The sequence below is a fragment of the Octodon degus genome, unplaced genomic scaffold, assembly GCF_000260255.1.
Source record: "Octodon degus isolate 3935 unplaced genomic scaffold, OctDeg1.0 scaffold00212, whole genome shotgun sequence".
In the NCBI taxonomy this organism is placed as follows: domain Eukaryota; kingdom Metazoa; phylum Chordata; class Mammalia; order Rodentia; family Octodontidae; genus Octodon; species Octodon degus.
The window spans coordinates 2,715,523-2,730,801 of NW_004524788.1; the positions used below are offsets into that span (position 1 = coordinate 2,715,523).

General features: G+C 41.5%; 1 protein-coding gene across 2 annotated transcripts in view; it reads right to left on the bottom strand.

The window, feature by feature from the left end:
• Positions 1 to 7,851: 7,851 nt before the first annotated feature.
• Atp6v0e1 (ATPase H+ transporting V0 subunit e1) overlaps positions 7,852 to 15,279 on the bottom strand; it is a 35,818-nt gene continuing 28,390 nt past the window's right edge. The window contains exon 3 of one of the 2 annotated variants that reach the window (XM_023705040.1): positions 7,852 to 8,369. In XM_023705040.1, coding sequence (XP_023560808.1) covers positions 8,165 to 8,369 — 205 coding nt within the window. In that variant the 3' untranslated portion in view covers positions 7,852 to 8,164. The remainder of the gene's footprint in view (positions 8,370 to 15,279) is intronic. The other variant, XM_004644838.2, reaches the window with a different exon arrangement.

The following is a 15,279-nucleotide window of genomic DNA, read 5'->3' on the forward strand; positions in this document are numbered from 1 at the left end:
ACTATACTTTCCATTAAATGGGGAGGAGGGCTTTACCTTTACCTCCTCAGGGTTTTTAAGCTGGGATTGACAAATTAATTTCAGAAATATCAACAGAAAAAAAAAAAAAAAAAGAAAGAAAAAAGAAAAAAAGAAATGCCAACAGAGAGCATAGTGCCGCACCTTGCCTTGGTATGCAGGTGCCAGCTCAGGCCACTGCTGTCCCACAGGAGCTACAGTACCACAGATCCTGCAGGAGCTGAACTCAGCCCTGTTGGGCAACTCACCATGGGAGTCATTGAGGAAAACCAGGGCAGCCCGTTTATTTGCCTACAGGCCTTGAGGTGTGACAAAAGTAGCAAAGAAGGATATTTGGGCCCTAGGCAGGGGATGAGCAATTCCAAACTGGCCTGAGAGGAAGCTGGGGGAGATGGGGACAGAGGGCAGGACCCTAGGGTACATAGGAGACTCATTCTGAAGCGGCCCAAATAAGACCCTGTACAATCAGGTTTGGGGTTTTCTACATGGTCTCTAGCTTCATTTTCAGGAACCTACTATTTTACTTTTTTGGCTTCTTCATAGAAGGTAATGTAGAATTAAAGAACCAAATAATCTTTCAGGGCCAGGAAAAACTATAAACACTGAAAACAAGAAAATGTATTAAGACCACAAATGGTAAGGTAAGGAATTTTACCCTGAAAAAGTATCTTGGAGACTCAGAAACACTCCAAGACTTAGAATATTCTGGTTTTCCCTGGACACTAAGAACAGACTTTCCTGTGTTTAAATCCACTTCCTCTGCCTAACAGCCTGGGATTATGCACCTTACATCCACACCCACCATCTTCTATCTGGACTGGTGCTCCACACTCCCATCTAGCTGCTCTTTCTCTATCCTCTAGACAACACAACAGTGGCTCACTGGCAAGCTCTACTGAAATAGTAGCTAAAAATACCTGTTGAATGTCAAAATGCATTTGAAGCCTGGAAAAATGCTTCTTACATTACACATCCTCAAATGGAATTTACTTTTACATCTCTTCTGCTTGTTCCATTTTGGGGTGGCAACCCACAGTAGTAGCATACTTTGGGCAGTGTAAAGGACTACGGAAGCCTTGTCAAAATCCTGACAGCCATCTAAACAGAATCTTGATTACCTTTTTGGGGTAGCGATATCAATTGCTTGAGGATCCACAGATACTAGAGTGTGCCGCTGTTTTGGAGGGGGCCTGAAGGCAGAAGGGGATTTGAGAAAGAAAAGCTAACACATTTCACAAGGACAGGATTCTTCATGAAGCAGCAACACAGCCTGAATGAGGGATTTGCTTAGAGCAGTCAGCAGGGGAAGAACACTGGCGCTTTTTCTAACCCATGTGGGACCCCAGCTCATTCATGCCCTAGGCTTCCTCTTTTCTATGTGGGCAGAATAAGAATCAATGCTCCTTTTCACCTCCCCTTGCTGCCAACGTAGGTGCCGATACAAAAAGAGGTGTTTCACACCCTGCATGATCTGCACTCTGCCCTGCACTATGGACAGGACTAATCAGAATTTTCATGAAAAAAAAAAAAAAAAAAGCATAGAATTTCTCCATGAACTAGCTGATTTTCATTGATTCAGAATAGCTTCAGTGTCTTATCAATCTATTTCCCCTGATCCTGAATTACTTGGACAAAAAAAGGAAAGTATAACACATAATATTTGAAGAAACTACTAAGACTATTCTAACAATAGTCACCAACAAGATATATCTCGTTTTTCTTCTTCTCTGATTACAAATGTTGCATTTGTTGATATAAAAAAAATATGTAAGAGCTGGGTGTGATGTTGCACACCTGTATTCCCAGCACTTGGGAGACTCAGGCAGGAAGATCATTCTGAGTTTGAGACCAGCCTAGTCTACAAAATGAGTTGAAGGCACTGCATAGCAAGATCTTGTCTCAAAAAGACAAAATAATAATAATAATAATATAATTGAATATTGTGTTGAGAAAAAAATATTTTAAACTTCTGTAGGCAGAAAGAGGCCTGGTAGAAAATAGTTCAAAATACTTTTTTTTTTTAATTTATTTGTGTGTGTGTGTGTGTGTGTGTGTGGCCAGCTCAGCCCACCAGGGGGCGGGGCTGGCTGGCATGTGGTGCTGGGGGATTGAACCACGGTCCCTGTGCTTTGCCAAGCTTGTTCCAAGTAGGTGCTTTAGACCACTGAGCCATCTCACCAGCCCGCAAGCATCAGCCCACAAGCGTTTATTTCTTGTATAATTTTTCTTTTGTCTTTTTTTAAAAAATGTATTTATTATTGGGTCTCACTACATAGATCAGACTTGGTAATTCTCCTGTTTTAAGCCTCCCAAGCTCTGGGATTACAGGCGCGCCACACCTAGTCTCAATCACCATCTCTGCTCACCAGGGATCGAAACCCAGCTGCTGTGCTCTGCCTAAGTAGGTGCCTTAGTCCGCTGAGCTATCTGGCCAGCCCTCTTTTGTCTTTCTGAGACAGGGTCTCAACTATGCAGTTCAGGCATACTTCAACTCATTTTATAGCCCAGCCTGGCCTCACACTTGAAGCAATCCTCCTGCCTCAGCCTCCTGAGTCACTTGTAACTGCCATCCAGAGACAATGTTAATTTTGTTGCTTCTCTTTTCAATGCATACACTTCTTTGTGTTTTAAAACAGGATCTTGCTATGTAGTTCAGGCTGGACTTGAACTTGCTGCAATCATCATGCCTAAGCCTTGCATGTTGGAGGTATGCACCATCACACCCAGTTTAGGCATATACTTTGAAAAAAACATTGGTACTCCTTTATTTGGGTACAGCAACATAACTATTAAGTATCTTAGGTTGGATATTAATGCTGCTTCCCATGAGTTGTACTGCAGTACACATCCTCTATAATAATATTTTTACAGTATCAACTTTCTTCAACTTTATCCACTGAACTAGAAAGCTTAAAGGGACCAGGAGAAAAGTAATGTACAACTTTAAGTCTCTATCTCCACTTAAAGTATATTTGTTTCCCAAACTGAAGTTTTTCTGTAGAGGGATGTGATGATAAAACAATCCCAAATTGCCTACATTATTTTGTCTTTTCTTTGGTACCAGGAATCAAACTCACAACCTCTCACTTGCCAGGAAGGCACTGTGCCACTAAGCTATATCCCCAGTCCGATGGTTTTGGGGTGTTTTTGTTTTTGTTTTTGTTTTGTCTTTTTGAGAAAGTCTCACAAGGCTGGCCCGGAACTCGGTAGCTCAGGTTGGTCTAATCCTCCTTCCTCAGCCTCCTGAGTGCTGGGATTACAGGTTTGTGCCACCATGCCCAGGTTTCATGTTTCTTTTTCCAGAGATCAAACTCAGGACCCTGGTGCTTGCCAGACAGGGGCTTACGCCATTGAGTTATTTCCTTGGCCCTTTTACAATATAATTCACATTCCATTAAATAAAGGAGCAACTGACTTTAAACTTCTAATGGGTATAATCCATGGCTGAATTTTCCATGAGTCTGAGCCACAGTTTAAAATAATTTCTCAGGGCCAGGGAGATAGCTCAGTAGAATAAGCACTTGCCTGGCAAGCAAAAGGGCCTGAGTTCGATCCCTGGTTCCACAGAAAAAAATATAATAATAATAATAATAATAATAATAATTTCTCAATTCCAAATTGGTCTTGATAGAGCCAAATACCTTCCACTCTAAAAAAAAAAAAAAAAAAAAAAAAAAAAAAAAAAAAAAAAAACTGGATTGATAACATTCTACTTTTGAAGCAATACTAAAGAAAGGATGTAAAATATCATGATGGGACAGCAATAAAGGTACAGAAAACAACCAAAAAAGATTAGTGTTGTAGTTGCTTAGGTTATAGAGCAGTTGCCTAGCACTCAAACTACTGGGTTGGATCCCTAGCACCACAAACAACAGAATGCTAAAAGAAACCAATATGTCCTCAGAGTCCATCTTCCAAAGCATTCCAGAAATACCTCTGTCCAGTAAGGGTTGGCAGAATTCAGAAGGCAGGAAGGGTGTAGTCCAGCCACTTACACTAACATTGTTTACTCTTCAGAGGTCAGGCCTGGGAGCCTGGTACAGATGCCTTTTTAAAAGTTTTCCGAAATCCTCTAAATACAAAGGACTGATGAAAAGGGTATCCATATGTACAAAGAAAAAAATAAAACAAAAAACACCATTGCGTCGGGCCTTAATAGAAAAATACTGTGCACCCCTAGAAAATATCCTTTGTACTTTTTCTTCTTCTTCTTTGTTTTTATTTTTGTTTTTGTTTTGAGACAAGGTCTTGCTATGTAGTGTAGGCTGACCTTGAATTCACTATTGAGCCTGGGCTGCTGCCTCAGCCTCCCTAGTGCTAGGATTACAGGGGTACATAATTACAGTTTATAAAAGTGTCTCCAACATCACCATCTCATTTTCTAACAACTTCATATAGTAGAAAGGGCATGTAGTATTCTAATTTTGTAAATGAAACAACTGAGGGTCAGCAATTGATTGATTTGCCCTAAGTCACACAGCTAGCAAGCAATAAGACCTAGGATTCTCCTAACCTAATGATCACTCCAGAGGACCACATCACGTGACCGTGGAAAGGCTTTGGAAGAGAGGGCTGTTTTGAGCATCCCTCGAAAAAGTAAATCAAGGGGCTGGTGAGATGGCTCAGGGGTCTAAAGCAACTACTTGGAACAAGCTTAGCAAAGCACAGGGACCGCGGTTCAATCCCCCAGCACCACATGCCAGCCAGCCCCGCCCCCTGGTGGGCCTGAGCTGGCCACACACACACACACACACACACACACACAAATAAATAAATAAATAAAATTTAAAAAGAAAAAGCAAATCAAATCCTTCCACTTTGGACTCTGGACCCTGGCTAGCACAGGAGCAAGGGAATTGTAAAAGCAAGATTCACAAGCATCAGTCTCAGACACCAGGCTGGGCAGGTCATGTCAGAACAAAACAGTTCCATTATTAAGATGAGCAGAGGGGACAATCTCTGCCTAAGGTTACATATAAATAGCATTTAATCCTATCAAGAATTTCAAGGCTAAGGATACAGCTCAGCAGAGAACTAGGTACTGCCCGAGGCCCTGGGTCCCACCCTCAGCACTGCAAAAACAAACACAAACCATAAATGAGGAAACTGAGGCTCAAGAGTAAAGTGAATTCCTGAGCAGAGGGCACTCACTGAGTTTTCCCTCAAAATCCGAGTTGATTTCTTCATTCCCTTATTTCTACAACAGTAATGTAGCTAGATATTGGCACAGTTGTAGTACCTGGTCTTTAAGAACCTTGAACTCAATCTTTCTGAGAAGTCTTTGCTCTCCAGTTTGGGCAGGAAATGAATTCCTTCCTCCTTTATAAGCAGCAGTGGGCTCCTGCTTTATGCCAAGGCAAGCAGAGGCTCTTCAGGAGGAAGTCACAGTAGAGCTCAGAGAGAGCACTGTTAAGTCTAGGCCCTCCCATGCTTCTGCATTTCCTATTGTTATATTTTCGTTTTTGTTTGTGGTAACGGGGATTGAACTCAGGACCCTGTGCTTGCCAGGCAAGCACTTAATCCACTGAGTTATCTCCCTGGCCCTCCCATTGTTATGAATGCAGTCAACACACTAATCTTGTCTCTGCAGAAAGCAACCCCTACCAAATGGCAACCACATGAGCAACAAACACCACACACTTCGCTTCTCAATACCTAATTCACTTAGCACAAGTGAGAAGTATACAAAACGGATCAGCACAGTGACAGAACAAGCAGAACTCAGGCACTTGAATTAGCCAAGCTGTGGGCTTTCAGCTGTGCCATTAAACTGGAAGTGTGTCACACTCTGATCATCAGTGAAGAAAGCCTCCAAAGCCACTTCCATCACTGCTGCAAGGCATACCACAAGTCAGGCCTCCTGCATGGAACTTAGGTTCTGTCAGGGAATGCCATGTGCTGAACTCAGGACAGGCACATGCCACACTAAAGGAAAGTGCTGCTACACTAAGGTCCTTATGATGCTCAGTTGAAAACCAGTGTTTGAATAGCACTGTAAAGCTGAGAGCATGATAGCACATGCCTGAAGCCCCAGCTAACTAAGGATGCTGAGGTAGGAGTTTGGTCCAAACCTGGGAACTTGGGACCAGCCTGGCCAGCAAACATTGCCATCTTAGAAAGGCTTCAGGCTTCCCCCAGTGCTAATGAACTGCAGGACTTTGACTCTGTGAAACTGATGCCATGACTACATGCCTCAGTCATACTTTCCCAAGTGGTCAGAACTCAAAGACTGTGGCACCCTCTCATGCAGTCACAGCAACCACCAGCATTGCTTCTTAGATACAAGCCCTGATTAATGCTCATGTAAGTTGTTCTGATGGAAGACAGCTGAGGCCCAGTGTTGGCTCCCAGCCAATGCAACTTTTTTTTATTATTATTAATTTTATTGAGAAACAAATAGTACCAACGCAACTCTTAAGTGAGGCAGTTTGGCAGTATAAAGTGCTCTAGAATAATAACTAGAAAACATGGATCCTGCTCCCCAGGCTACCTCTGACCAGAGGCATTAAAACAAGCAAGGAAATCCCAGTCTGAGCCTAGATTCCTCATTTACAAAACCACAGGATATGCCTACTATCGTGGCCCCCTGAAGAACTTCACATCTTCAATGTTTTATGGATTCTGTAAAATTAACTAAAGAAGCCATGACTGGAAATGTACAGTATAACAATGCTTAGCTTTAAAATATATATACACGTTTTTTGTTTGTTTGTTTGTTTGTTTTTGGTAGGAGTACTGGGTATCAAACTCAGAGCCTTGTTCGTGTTAGGCAAGTGCTCTACCACTCTCGCACCAGTTAATAACCCAGCTCAACTTTCAGAAAATGTTAAGTTCAAAACAAAAGTAAAGAATTAAAAGAAAAGAAAGCAAGAGATATGCTTCAACTTGAAACTCTCTTTGGTCTTAAGAATAGCAAAGTAATGAGTTCAGACGGTTTGGGAGGAATAGAAAAGTACAAACTGCAAAACAGGAAATCCATTCTTGGCTGGCTGTCAAAAAGCTATGAGGTGGCAAAAACTTAAATTTTACTTTTTAGTTTTTTAAAACAAATAGAGCCACCAAATTCATGAACTGATACTTGTGCCTAACATAACAGTCACTGACCCCTGACCTGGGCTTCTTAATCATCCTAGTTTCTTTCACCCTGTTCCACAGGCGTGACAGCTCTGAGCAGCATGTGCTGCCTTGTCCCTACAGTGGATAGTTATCCTCAACATGCTCACCACTGTAATCAGTTTTTAAGAGACAGGGTCTTGAGATGTTGCCTGGACTAACACTGAACTCCTGGTCTCAAGCAATACTCCCACCTGTGGCTCCTGAGTAGCTGGGGTTACAGGTGAGTGTCCATCATTCGTGAACAATGGCCAAATGTGACCTTACTTATAGACCTAAGTATAATCACCATACCTCTCTCTCTACATGGCATGTCAGCTCCTGAACCTGCAAGAACCCCAATATAAACCTGTTTTTCCTCTGGTGCCTCCTCACCTATAGTAGGCACTCAAATAATTACTGAATAATTAAGAAAAGTACTTACCAGTCTCTTCAGGCATCACAAACTACAAGGCAGGGTTTATACATCCAACCTAAGTTTAGACAACAAAAATCTTTTTTTGTTTTGTTTTGTTTTTTGAGACAGGATCTCATTATGCAGTTCAGGCTGACCTTGAACTAGTTATGTAGCTGAGGCTGGCCTCAAACTCACAGCAATCCTTCTGCCTCAGCCTCCCAAGTGCTGGGATTACAGGCATACACCACCATGCCCGGCTAACAAAATCATTTTTAAAAAGGCTTTATCTAGACACAGAAGAGCTTATAAAAATGAACTTTATAAACACTGAAGCCAGATTTCCACAGAAAGCAGAAAAATAATTTATTCCAAAAGATGGCAGATATAAGAAATTCATCCTGAAAATATAGCTCGGTGTAAATCTGCTGGGACAGAGGTTGCTGAGCACAATCTCCCACTAACTGCCCCACTGGAGTCTTACTTGTCTTGCAGCAGTTCTTCAACACATTGCTGATTCCTATGTTGTGAGCTGGCAGGAGATATTTTTCAAATCCTCAGATGCCAAGGTGAGAGGAACAGAGTTCTCAGAGGAACTGCACCTTCTCCCTCAGAAGAGTGCACGGACATTTTGTAGAGTTAGCACAGCACAGCGTAGGTTAAGAAGGCACATCTCTCATCAAAGTGTAAAAAAGATGAAGGAAAAAATACTGCATTGTAGAAAACGATCTTCAAATGTGGTGAGAACTTAGTTTGTTTAAGGCAGCTGATGCCCAAAATGGGCCAAAGAAGGCGATCTGGGTTTGGAGGTGGTTTTGCATCTAGAAGGCATTTTCTTCGTGACCTGCAAAACAGAACCATTCTAGTAACTGGTCCTCAGACCTTCCTCAGGCAAGCAAAAACAAAACATCAAGAAAATTAACCAGGCCAATACTCTAAAATAGGTTGATGTGAAATCCAAACAAAGAATGCATTTTGCAGGGATGGGGCAAGAGGTCTGATTACAAGGACACTGCTGGGCTGTCACAGTTTACACGTGAACTGCCTGTTACAGGCAGCAGAAGTCTGACAGTGACTAAGACGGCACTGGAAAGGAGAGTGTGCTGTGTTCAGCACATATCCTTCCCTACCCTCCCAGCAAAGCAACATGGTTAGCAGAGGTTCTGGGCAGCTCCCCTTATATGGAACTCAAGATTGGCCCCTGGCTTGTCCCAAGCTACACTGTAAGTTGTTCCCAACACTACCTACCACAAGTGTAGGTGACCCGTGACAATTTTTTTGAGGTACTGGGGTTGGGGAAAAAAGGGAAGGGAGAAAAATTCTAATTTAGAAAAAATATAATTTATAATGCACTAGGAAAAGAACATCAGGTCAAGGGCTGGCAATAATCAGAGTGAGTGACTTGTCTGAAAACCTCATTAACCTTTTGTTCTCATCTAATGATCATTTTCTTTCTCTTCTGTTTTTTCTTTTCTATTCCTTTTGTACCCCGCTTCCTTCTCCTTCTTTCCATCTAACCTCCATTCCTTTAAATTAAATTTGGGGGTGCTCTAGCAATGACTCACATTACCAGCATTTATTTATTTATTTATGCTTTGATTTTTGAGACAGGATGTCACTCTGTACTTCAGGCTGGCCTTGAACTAACTCACCATGTAGACCAATCTAGCCTCAAACTCTGGGTGATCCTCCTGCCTCAGCCTTGAGATTATAGGCATATACTACTCCCAGTTCTATTTAGGCCTTTTCTGACAAATAATCACAAGGAGGAAAGCATGACTTCACTTTTGAAAACTTACACACAAACGGGATAATCTGCATTCAATGTCAATGAAACCAGCTTGAAATAAATGTGAGTGAGCACTATGCTAAATGGCATGGTCTTGTGGTTTGACTTTGAAGTGAAGGAAACACGTCGTCATCTCACTTTGGCAGTGAGAAAAAACTCAAATCAAAGGGTCCATGTTTTCAGTTTCCAAAATAAGGCAGTACTGAGGTTACTATTAGATAAAGCTGACAGTAACTTAAAAATATTAAGGTCAGAGCCAAGTACGGTGGCACATGCCTATAATCCCAATGCTTTAAGAGGTTGGGGCAGAAAGATCGTAAATTCAGTCTGGACAACTTAGTAAGAAGCTATCACAAAGAAATTATTTTTTAAAAAGGCTGGGGTTACAGCTCAGTATGAAGTGCAGCCTGGGCCACACAATGAGACCCTGACTCAAAAAGAATATAAATAAAAACACAAAACAGAACAAAACCAAGAAACTCTAAGTTTGGGAAGGAGTATGTGAATGTCACTGTTCTCCTCCTACCCCAGCTCTCATAATGGAAACTGAACGCTGGGCCCTCACACTAACCTGCCCATTTTTAATTTTTTTATTTTGATGGAGGATCTCCCTAAGTCACTAAACTGCTGGAGCAGGGCTTGAACTTGCAGTCCTCCTGGCTCAACCTCCTAGAGTGCTGGGATCACAAGTGGATACCACCACACCTAAGATTTTTCTTTTCTTCTTGTGATGTTGGGAATCAAACTCAGAGCCTCCCACATGGTAGGTAGGCACTCTACCGGAGTATATTTCTTAAAGGACATGTAGGTCAGGCTTAATTTTTATCTTTTTTTTTCAATTCAGATAAATATGGAAAATAATTTCCTTACTAAGAAGAAGTGTATAATGTATGTCTTACAGGAAGTTAGCCACAATAAGTAAGCAAACTAAAGGCATCTGTACTTGAAATTTTAAGGAGGCAGGTGTGGTGATGCATTCCTGCAATCCCAACACTCAGGAAGCTGAGGCAGGAAGACTGCTGCAAATTTGAGGTCAACGTGAATTATACAGAGAAACCATTTTAAGGCAATACCAAACGAAGGGCAAAAACTGGAGAGCTAAATACATGGAAAGATAAATCGAATCACTTTAAAACAAATTAGTCACGAAAGGAAGTACACGCACTTGGATGCTGGGTGGAGAAAGATCATGAGAATGAGTGCGCCGAGGCCAGAAAGCGTGAAGTATGTGCCCTGGATGGAGTTTACCAAAGGCTTTCTAAGACAGGCAGAAGAAGCTAAGTAAAGGAACTGGGTTAAAATCTGTAAATGACAGGGCTGGAAGCACCAGGTCATGAGCTAGGCAGTGAAAAGAAAGGATGGAAAGCAGTGGGTTCTTGGGGGACCGGGGCAGGCCCAGGAGCAGAGGCAGTGAGCTGGAGGAGCCTGAAAATTAAATGGCTCCATCTTCAGTGATTCATGGGACCTTTAGTGATCCTGACAAAAGCCATGTACTTGTTATTTTATTTGCATTTCAAGGAGTTGGCAGCCACTTATATCAAACACATTGAATTAAAACACAACCCCACTGAAGCCCAGTAAGTTTTGGGGATGGGTTTAGAAGGGAAACTTCAGAAAGGGGAAGAGAGTGGTGCTCTGCAGATGGACAGCTGGGGGATGTCAATGAAACCTGCCTGAAATAAATGGTGAGGGATGGTGTCAGGGATCGGAGCTGCAACAATCTCTGGGTCAGAAACTAGGGTACCACAGAAGGAAGGAAGCAGAGGAAGGACAGACACAGAGACTGACAACAGGCTCTAAACCTAAGTGACAGAGCAAACTGTAACATCAGGATCTGAAATGGAGACAGCAGACAGGCAGGAGGATCACCATGAGTTCGAAGTCAGCCTAGGATATATAGTGAGTTAAAGGCCAGCCTGAATTAATGAAACTCTGTCTCAGAATAAACAAAAACTCCTCAAAGGAAAAAAAAAACCTTTTAACCGCAAAGCACTTTGTACAGTTTAAGTTTTTCCAAGCATGATTTAATTTCAATCTTGTAACAGATCACATACCCCAACTTCCTTCTGAGCCTGCAGTATTTGAAATCCCTACTTAGTACTATACAATTCAGGGGACACAAACACAGCAGGACCCTCACTGCCATATCTTCTATTCCTCTCATCCTAAACTTCATAATATAGCAGAATATCTGCCCTATAGGATTATGATAAGCCATACAACAATAGCAAGTTTTGGACAAAAGTCACCTGTTGTGATATGTGCCTGTAGTCCCAGCTACTAAGGAAGCTAAGGCACAAATATCACTTGAGCTCCGGAGTTAAACCAGCCTGGGAAACAGGGCAATTTCATCTTATAAACAAAGCAAACTAGCGAAGTTCTTGAGGCCAGTGTGGGCTACACAGTAACTTCTAGGCCAGCCTGAACTCAAAGCAATACACTGTCTCAAAATCTAAAACAAACCAAACCAAAAAACAAAAAGCAAAGTAAAACAAAATAAAAACACAAAATTCGAAAACCATGAATACCTTTTAGGACATTGGATCTGAAGCCAACTGTAGTCTCAAGGGGATACCAACAGCATCACAGCTCCCAGGTGTACAACAGTGCACAGAAGCAAGGATGCACACTAAAGTGCCAACAGCCTTGATGAGACGCTTCCTAGCCATCTTGGGATGCCCCACGTAGCAACCAAGAAGAAGCAGATGAAGCTAGGTAGGGGCTGAGAAGGAGTGAGAACTGCACAAGATTCCTAGCCAATAAATAATCAGTGTAACTCAGCCTCTCATCAATAACCGTGATTCAGTTCTTCAATACAAGAGAGACAGTCATGACCATTAAGGTGAATAAAGTAGCAAAGAATCAGGGAGGTATATAACAGTGTGTTATTCAGACCAGTCCAATTTTATCTATGTAAAATTATTCTTGGGCTGGAGGTGGGTCTCAGTGATAGAGCACTTGCTTACACATACAAGGTCCTGGGTTCAATCCCCAGCACCAGAAAGAAGAAAAATTCTAAAGCTTTCATGACTGAGCCTTATTCTTTTCTACTGAATATGGCTACCATACATTTACTTTCCAAATTTGGCCTCTTAAATCATGTATAGCCAGGCACAGGAAGCCTTGAGTTCAAACAGTACTACAAACAAAAACACAAAAGAAAGTGCAAGAATCATGTACAAAATTGAATTATTTTTCCTTTTCAGGTAAAGGACAGGCCTAAATCTGTTTTCTATACTCCTGTATCTGTATCATCTTATTGTTACATAAAATTCAAAGTTCAAAAGGAAAATAGAATTCAATCTTTTGATTTTACCACAAAGCAAAGTGAGATATTGTCTTCAGAATTCTGTCTGCTTTAATGCTAGACATAGATTAGCTTCCCCCTCCCCCCACCCTTGTGAAGACAGGATCTCATTATGTTACCCAGGCTAGTTTGACATTCAGGTTCAAAAGATTCTTCTTAATTAGTATCTAGAGCAGCTGGGACTCTAGGCACATGTAGTCACAAAAGTAGCTGGCTAGCTAGCTCAGTGGAGTAAGTGCCTGCTTAGGCAAGCATAGGGACCAGGGTTTGATCCCTGGCACCACATGCTACACTGGCCCTGCCCTCGGCACACTGAGTCAGCCACAGAGTCTGGGCGTGGTGGCACACACCTGTGATCCCAGTGCTGGGAAGGCCAAAAACAGGAGGATCACTATAGTTTGAGCTGGGTAGGAAGACCTTGCACCAAATAATTAAAAGGAAAAAACAAACAAACAAAAAAACCCTAGAACTCCTGATGTAACTTCAAAGTTCTAAAGTTATACACCATGTAACAATGTGTAACAGTGGTATGATATGCTGTTTGTCATCAGAGCCTCTTGGACAAGCTCTATTACTCCTTCATATTATGTTTGTAAAGGAATGATCATTAATACAGGGTTTCAAGCATCCCAGAGTTGTGCTGTGGACCAGCATGTAAATGTCAGGAATAGCCCAATCAGGTCAACTGGGACATGACACTAAAAAAAAGGACAAGTATAACCCTGTCAGATTCACCTAGTCAGTGTTACTTAGTGTCAAATGCCTCAATTCTCTTACTGGAAAGAAAGGAAAGGAAGCTCAGAAAGATGAAGTAAATGGGAATGCTGAAAGTGGATTCCAAAGGACTGGGGCCGGGGAGACAACTCGGCAGTCTAAGCACCTGCCTGGCAAGTGCAAGGACCAGGGTTTGATCCCTAGTACTGCATGCCATGCCAGCCACTGAAACTAGGCGTGATAGCACATGCCTGAAATCCCAGAACTGAGGAGGCTGAGATAGAAGAATCACTACAAGTCTGAGCTGCATAGTAAGACTCTCCCTGTATCAAATAATTAAATATTTAAAAATAATAGATTCTATCTATAGGAATGAAGTTCATAGTCAGATCTCAACAACTTCACCTAACCATCATTACACTATAGGTCAAAAACAAGAGAATTTAATTAAAAAATGTAGGCTAAAAAAATTATACATGTCATAGGCATGGTGGTCAACACCTATAATCCTGGCACTCAAGAGAATAAAGCAGGAGGATCACTGTAAGTTCAAGACCAGCCTGGAGTACACAGTGAATGCAAGACCATATATGTAATGAGACCCTGTCTAAAAAAAGAAAGAAAAATTATAAATATTAATATACTTCAAAACAGGGTGGGGAATACTGACTACTTATCATATTGGCAAAATAGCATGGTAGAAATGCAAAAATGGTACAGCAATCTCTAGAAAAATAGTATGTGTATGTAACCTAGAGATTCTATTTTTTAAGGAATCTACCTCAAGGGTCACCTGCAAAAATACAAAATGTTATATGCATAGGATGGTAGTATGGCTTATATTTAGTAACAGCAAAATACTGGAAACAACTTGTAAAATTATTACTATAAACATACATGCTTTCCTCCAGAGTTCCTGGCACAAAATTCCCTTCCAAAGGTAGGCTACAGAAACTAGAATTTCTCTGCTCCAAGATGGGTCACAGAAAACTTTATAATCTTCCCTTTTTGTTTTACAGCTGGCCAGAAAGAACTTCTTTTACCTCCACTTGTCTGTCAGTAGGTCCCAAGACCCTCCACACCACAGGGGAGTCCTGCCCCACACCCTGGAGGGAGAAATGCTGCATAGAGGCCAACAACCTGCAGCAAGCAGAAAGGCCTTGCTAGATTCCCTCACCCTGTCTATCAACATTAGATAAACAATGAAATCCATAAAACCCAAAAGGACAGGATTTGGCAGGATGCCCAACACATGGAGGTTTCCAGACAGTGGTGGTCCCTTTCCAACACATGCTGGGCCCCTTGTAGGCTTGGTAAAATCCTTTATAATAAATCAGTAAAATGCAATACGCCTTATATACCTATTTCCCAGGATGGATGCATTTATTATTTAATGGAAACATACACTAATAAGAAAAATTTTTTAAAGATTTAGTAAATATGTTTCCTAAAGCTCCATAGCCACTCAAATCCAACATGAGGAAGGGGCTTTGGGCAGCCTGGTTCATCATAAGTTGGTCAAAGGTGCAGGCCAGTACTGTTAAGTGAAATAAATCAGACACACATATTTAAATACCACATTGTTTCTCTGATGTGAGAAACCGAAAGTATAAGGACCAAAATATATAATAGAAATTGGAAAATGGGATAAAAATGTCTAAATGAGAACAAGGGAAGGGGGGAAGATGAAAAAAAAGAAGGGACAAGAAAAAAGACAATAGAAGGAAAAAGCAAGAACAAAGCTTTTATAAATGAGGGGAAGAAGGACTGAAGAGGGGACTGCGAAAAAAAGCGAAATATATCATGGACAATTACAAATATATATCCCCCAAAAGTACAGACAAAACAACCTGGGGCAGTATTTTACACAATGGAGTATTATTCAGCCATTAAGAATGATAAACTCGAAGCCTTTATATTGAAGTGGATGCCACTTGAACATAT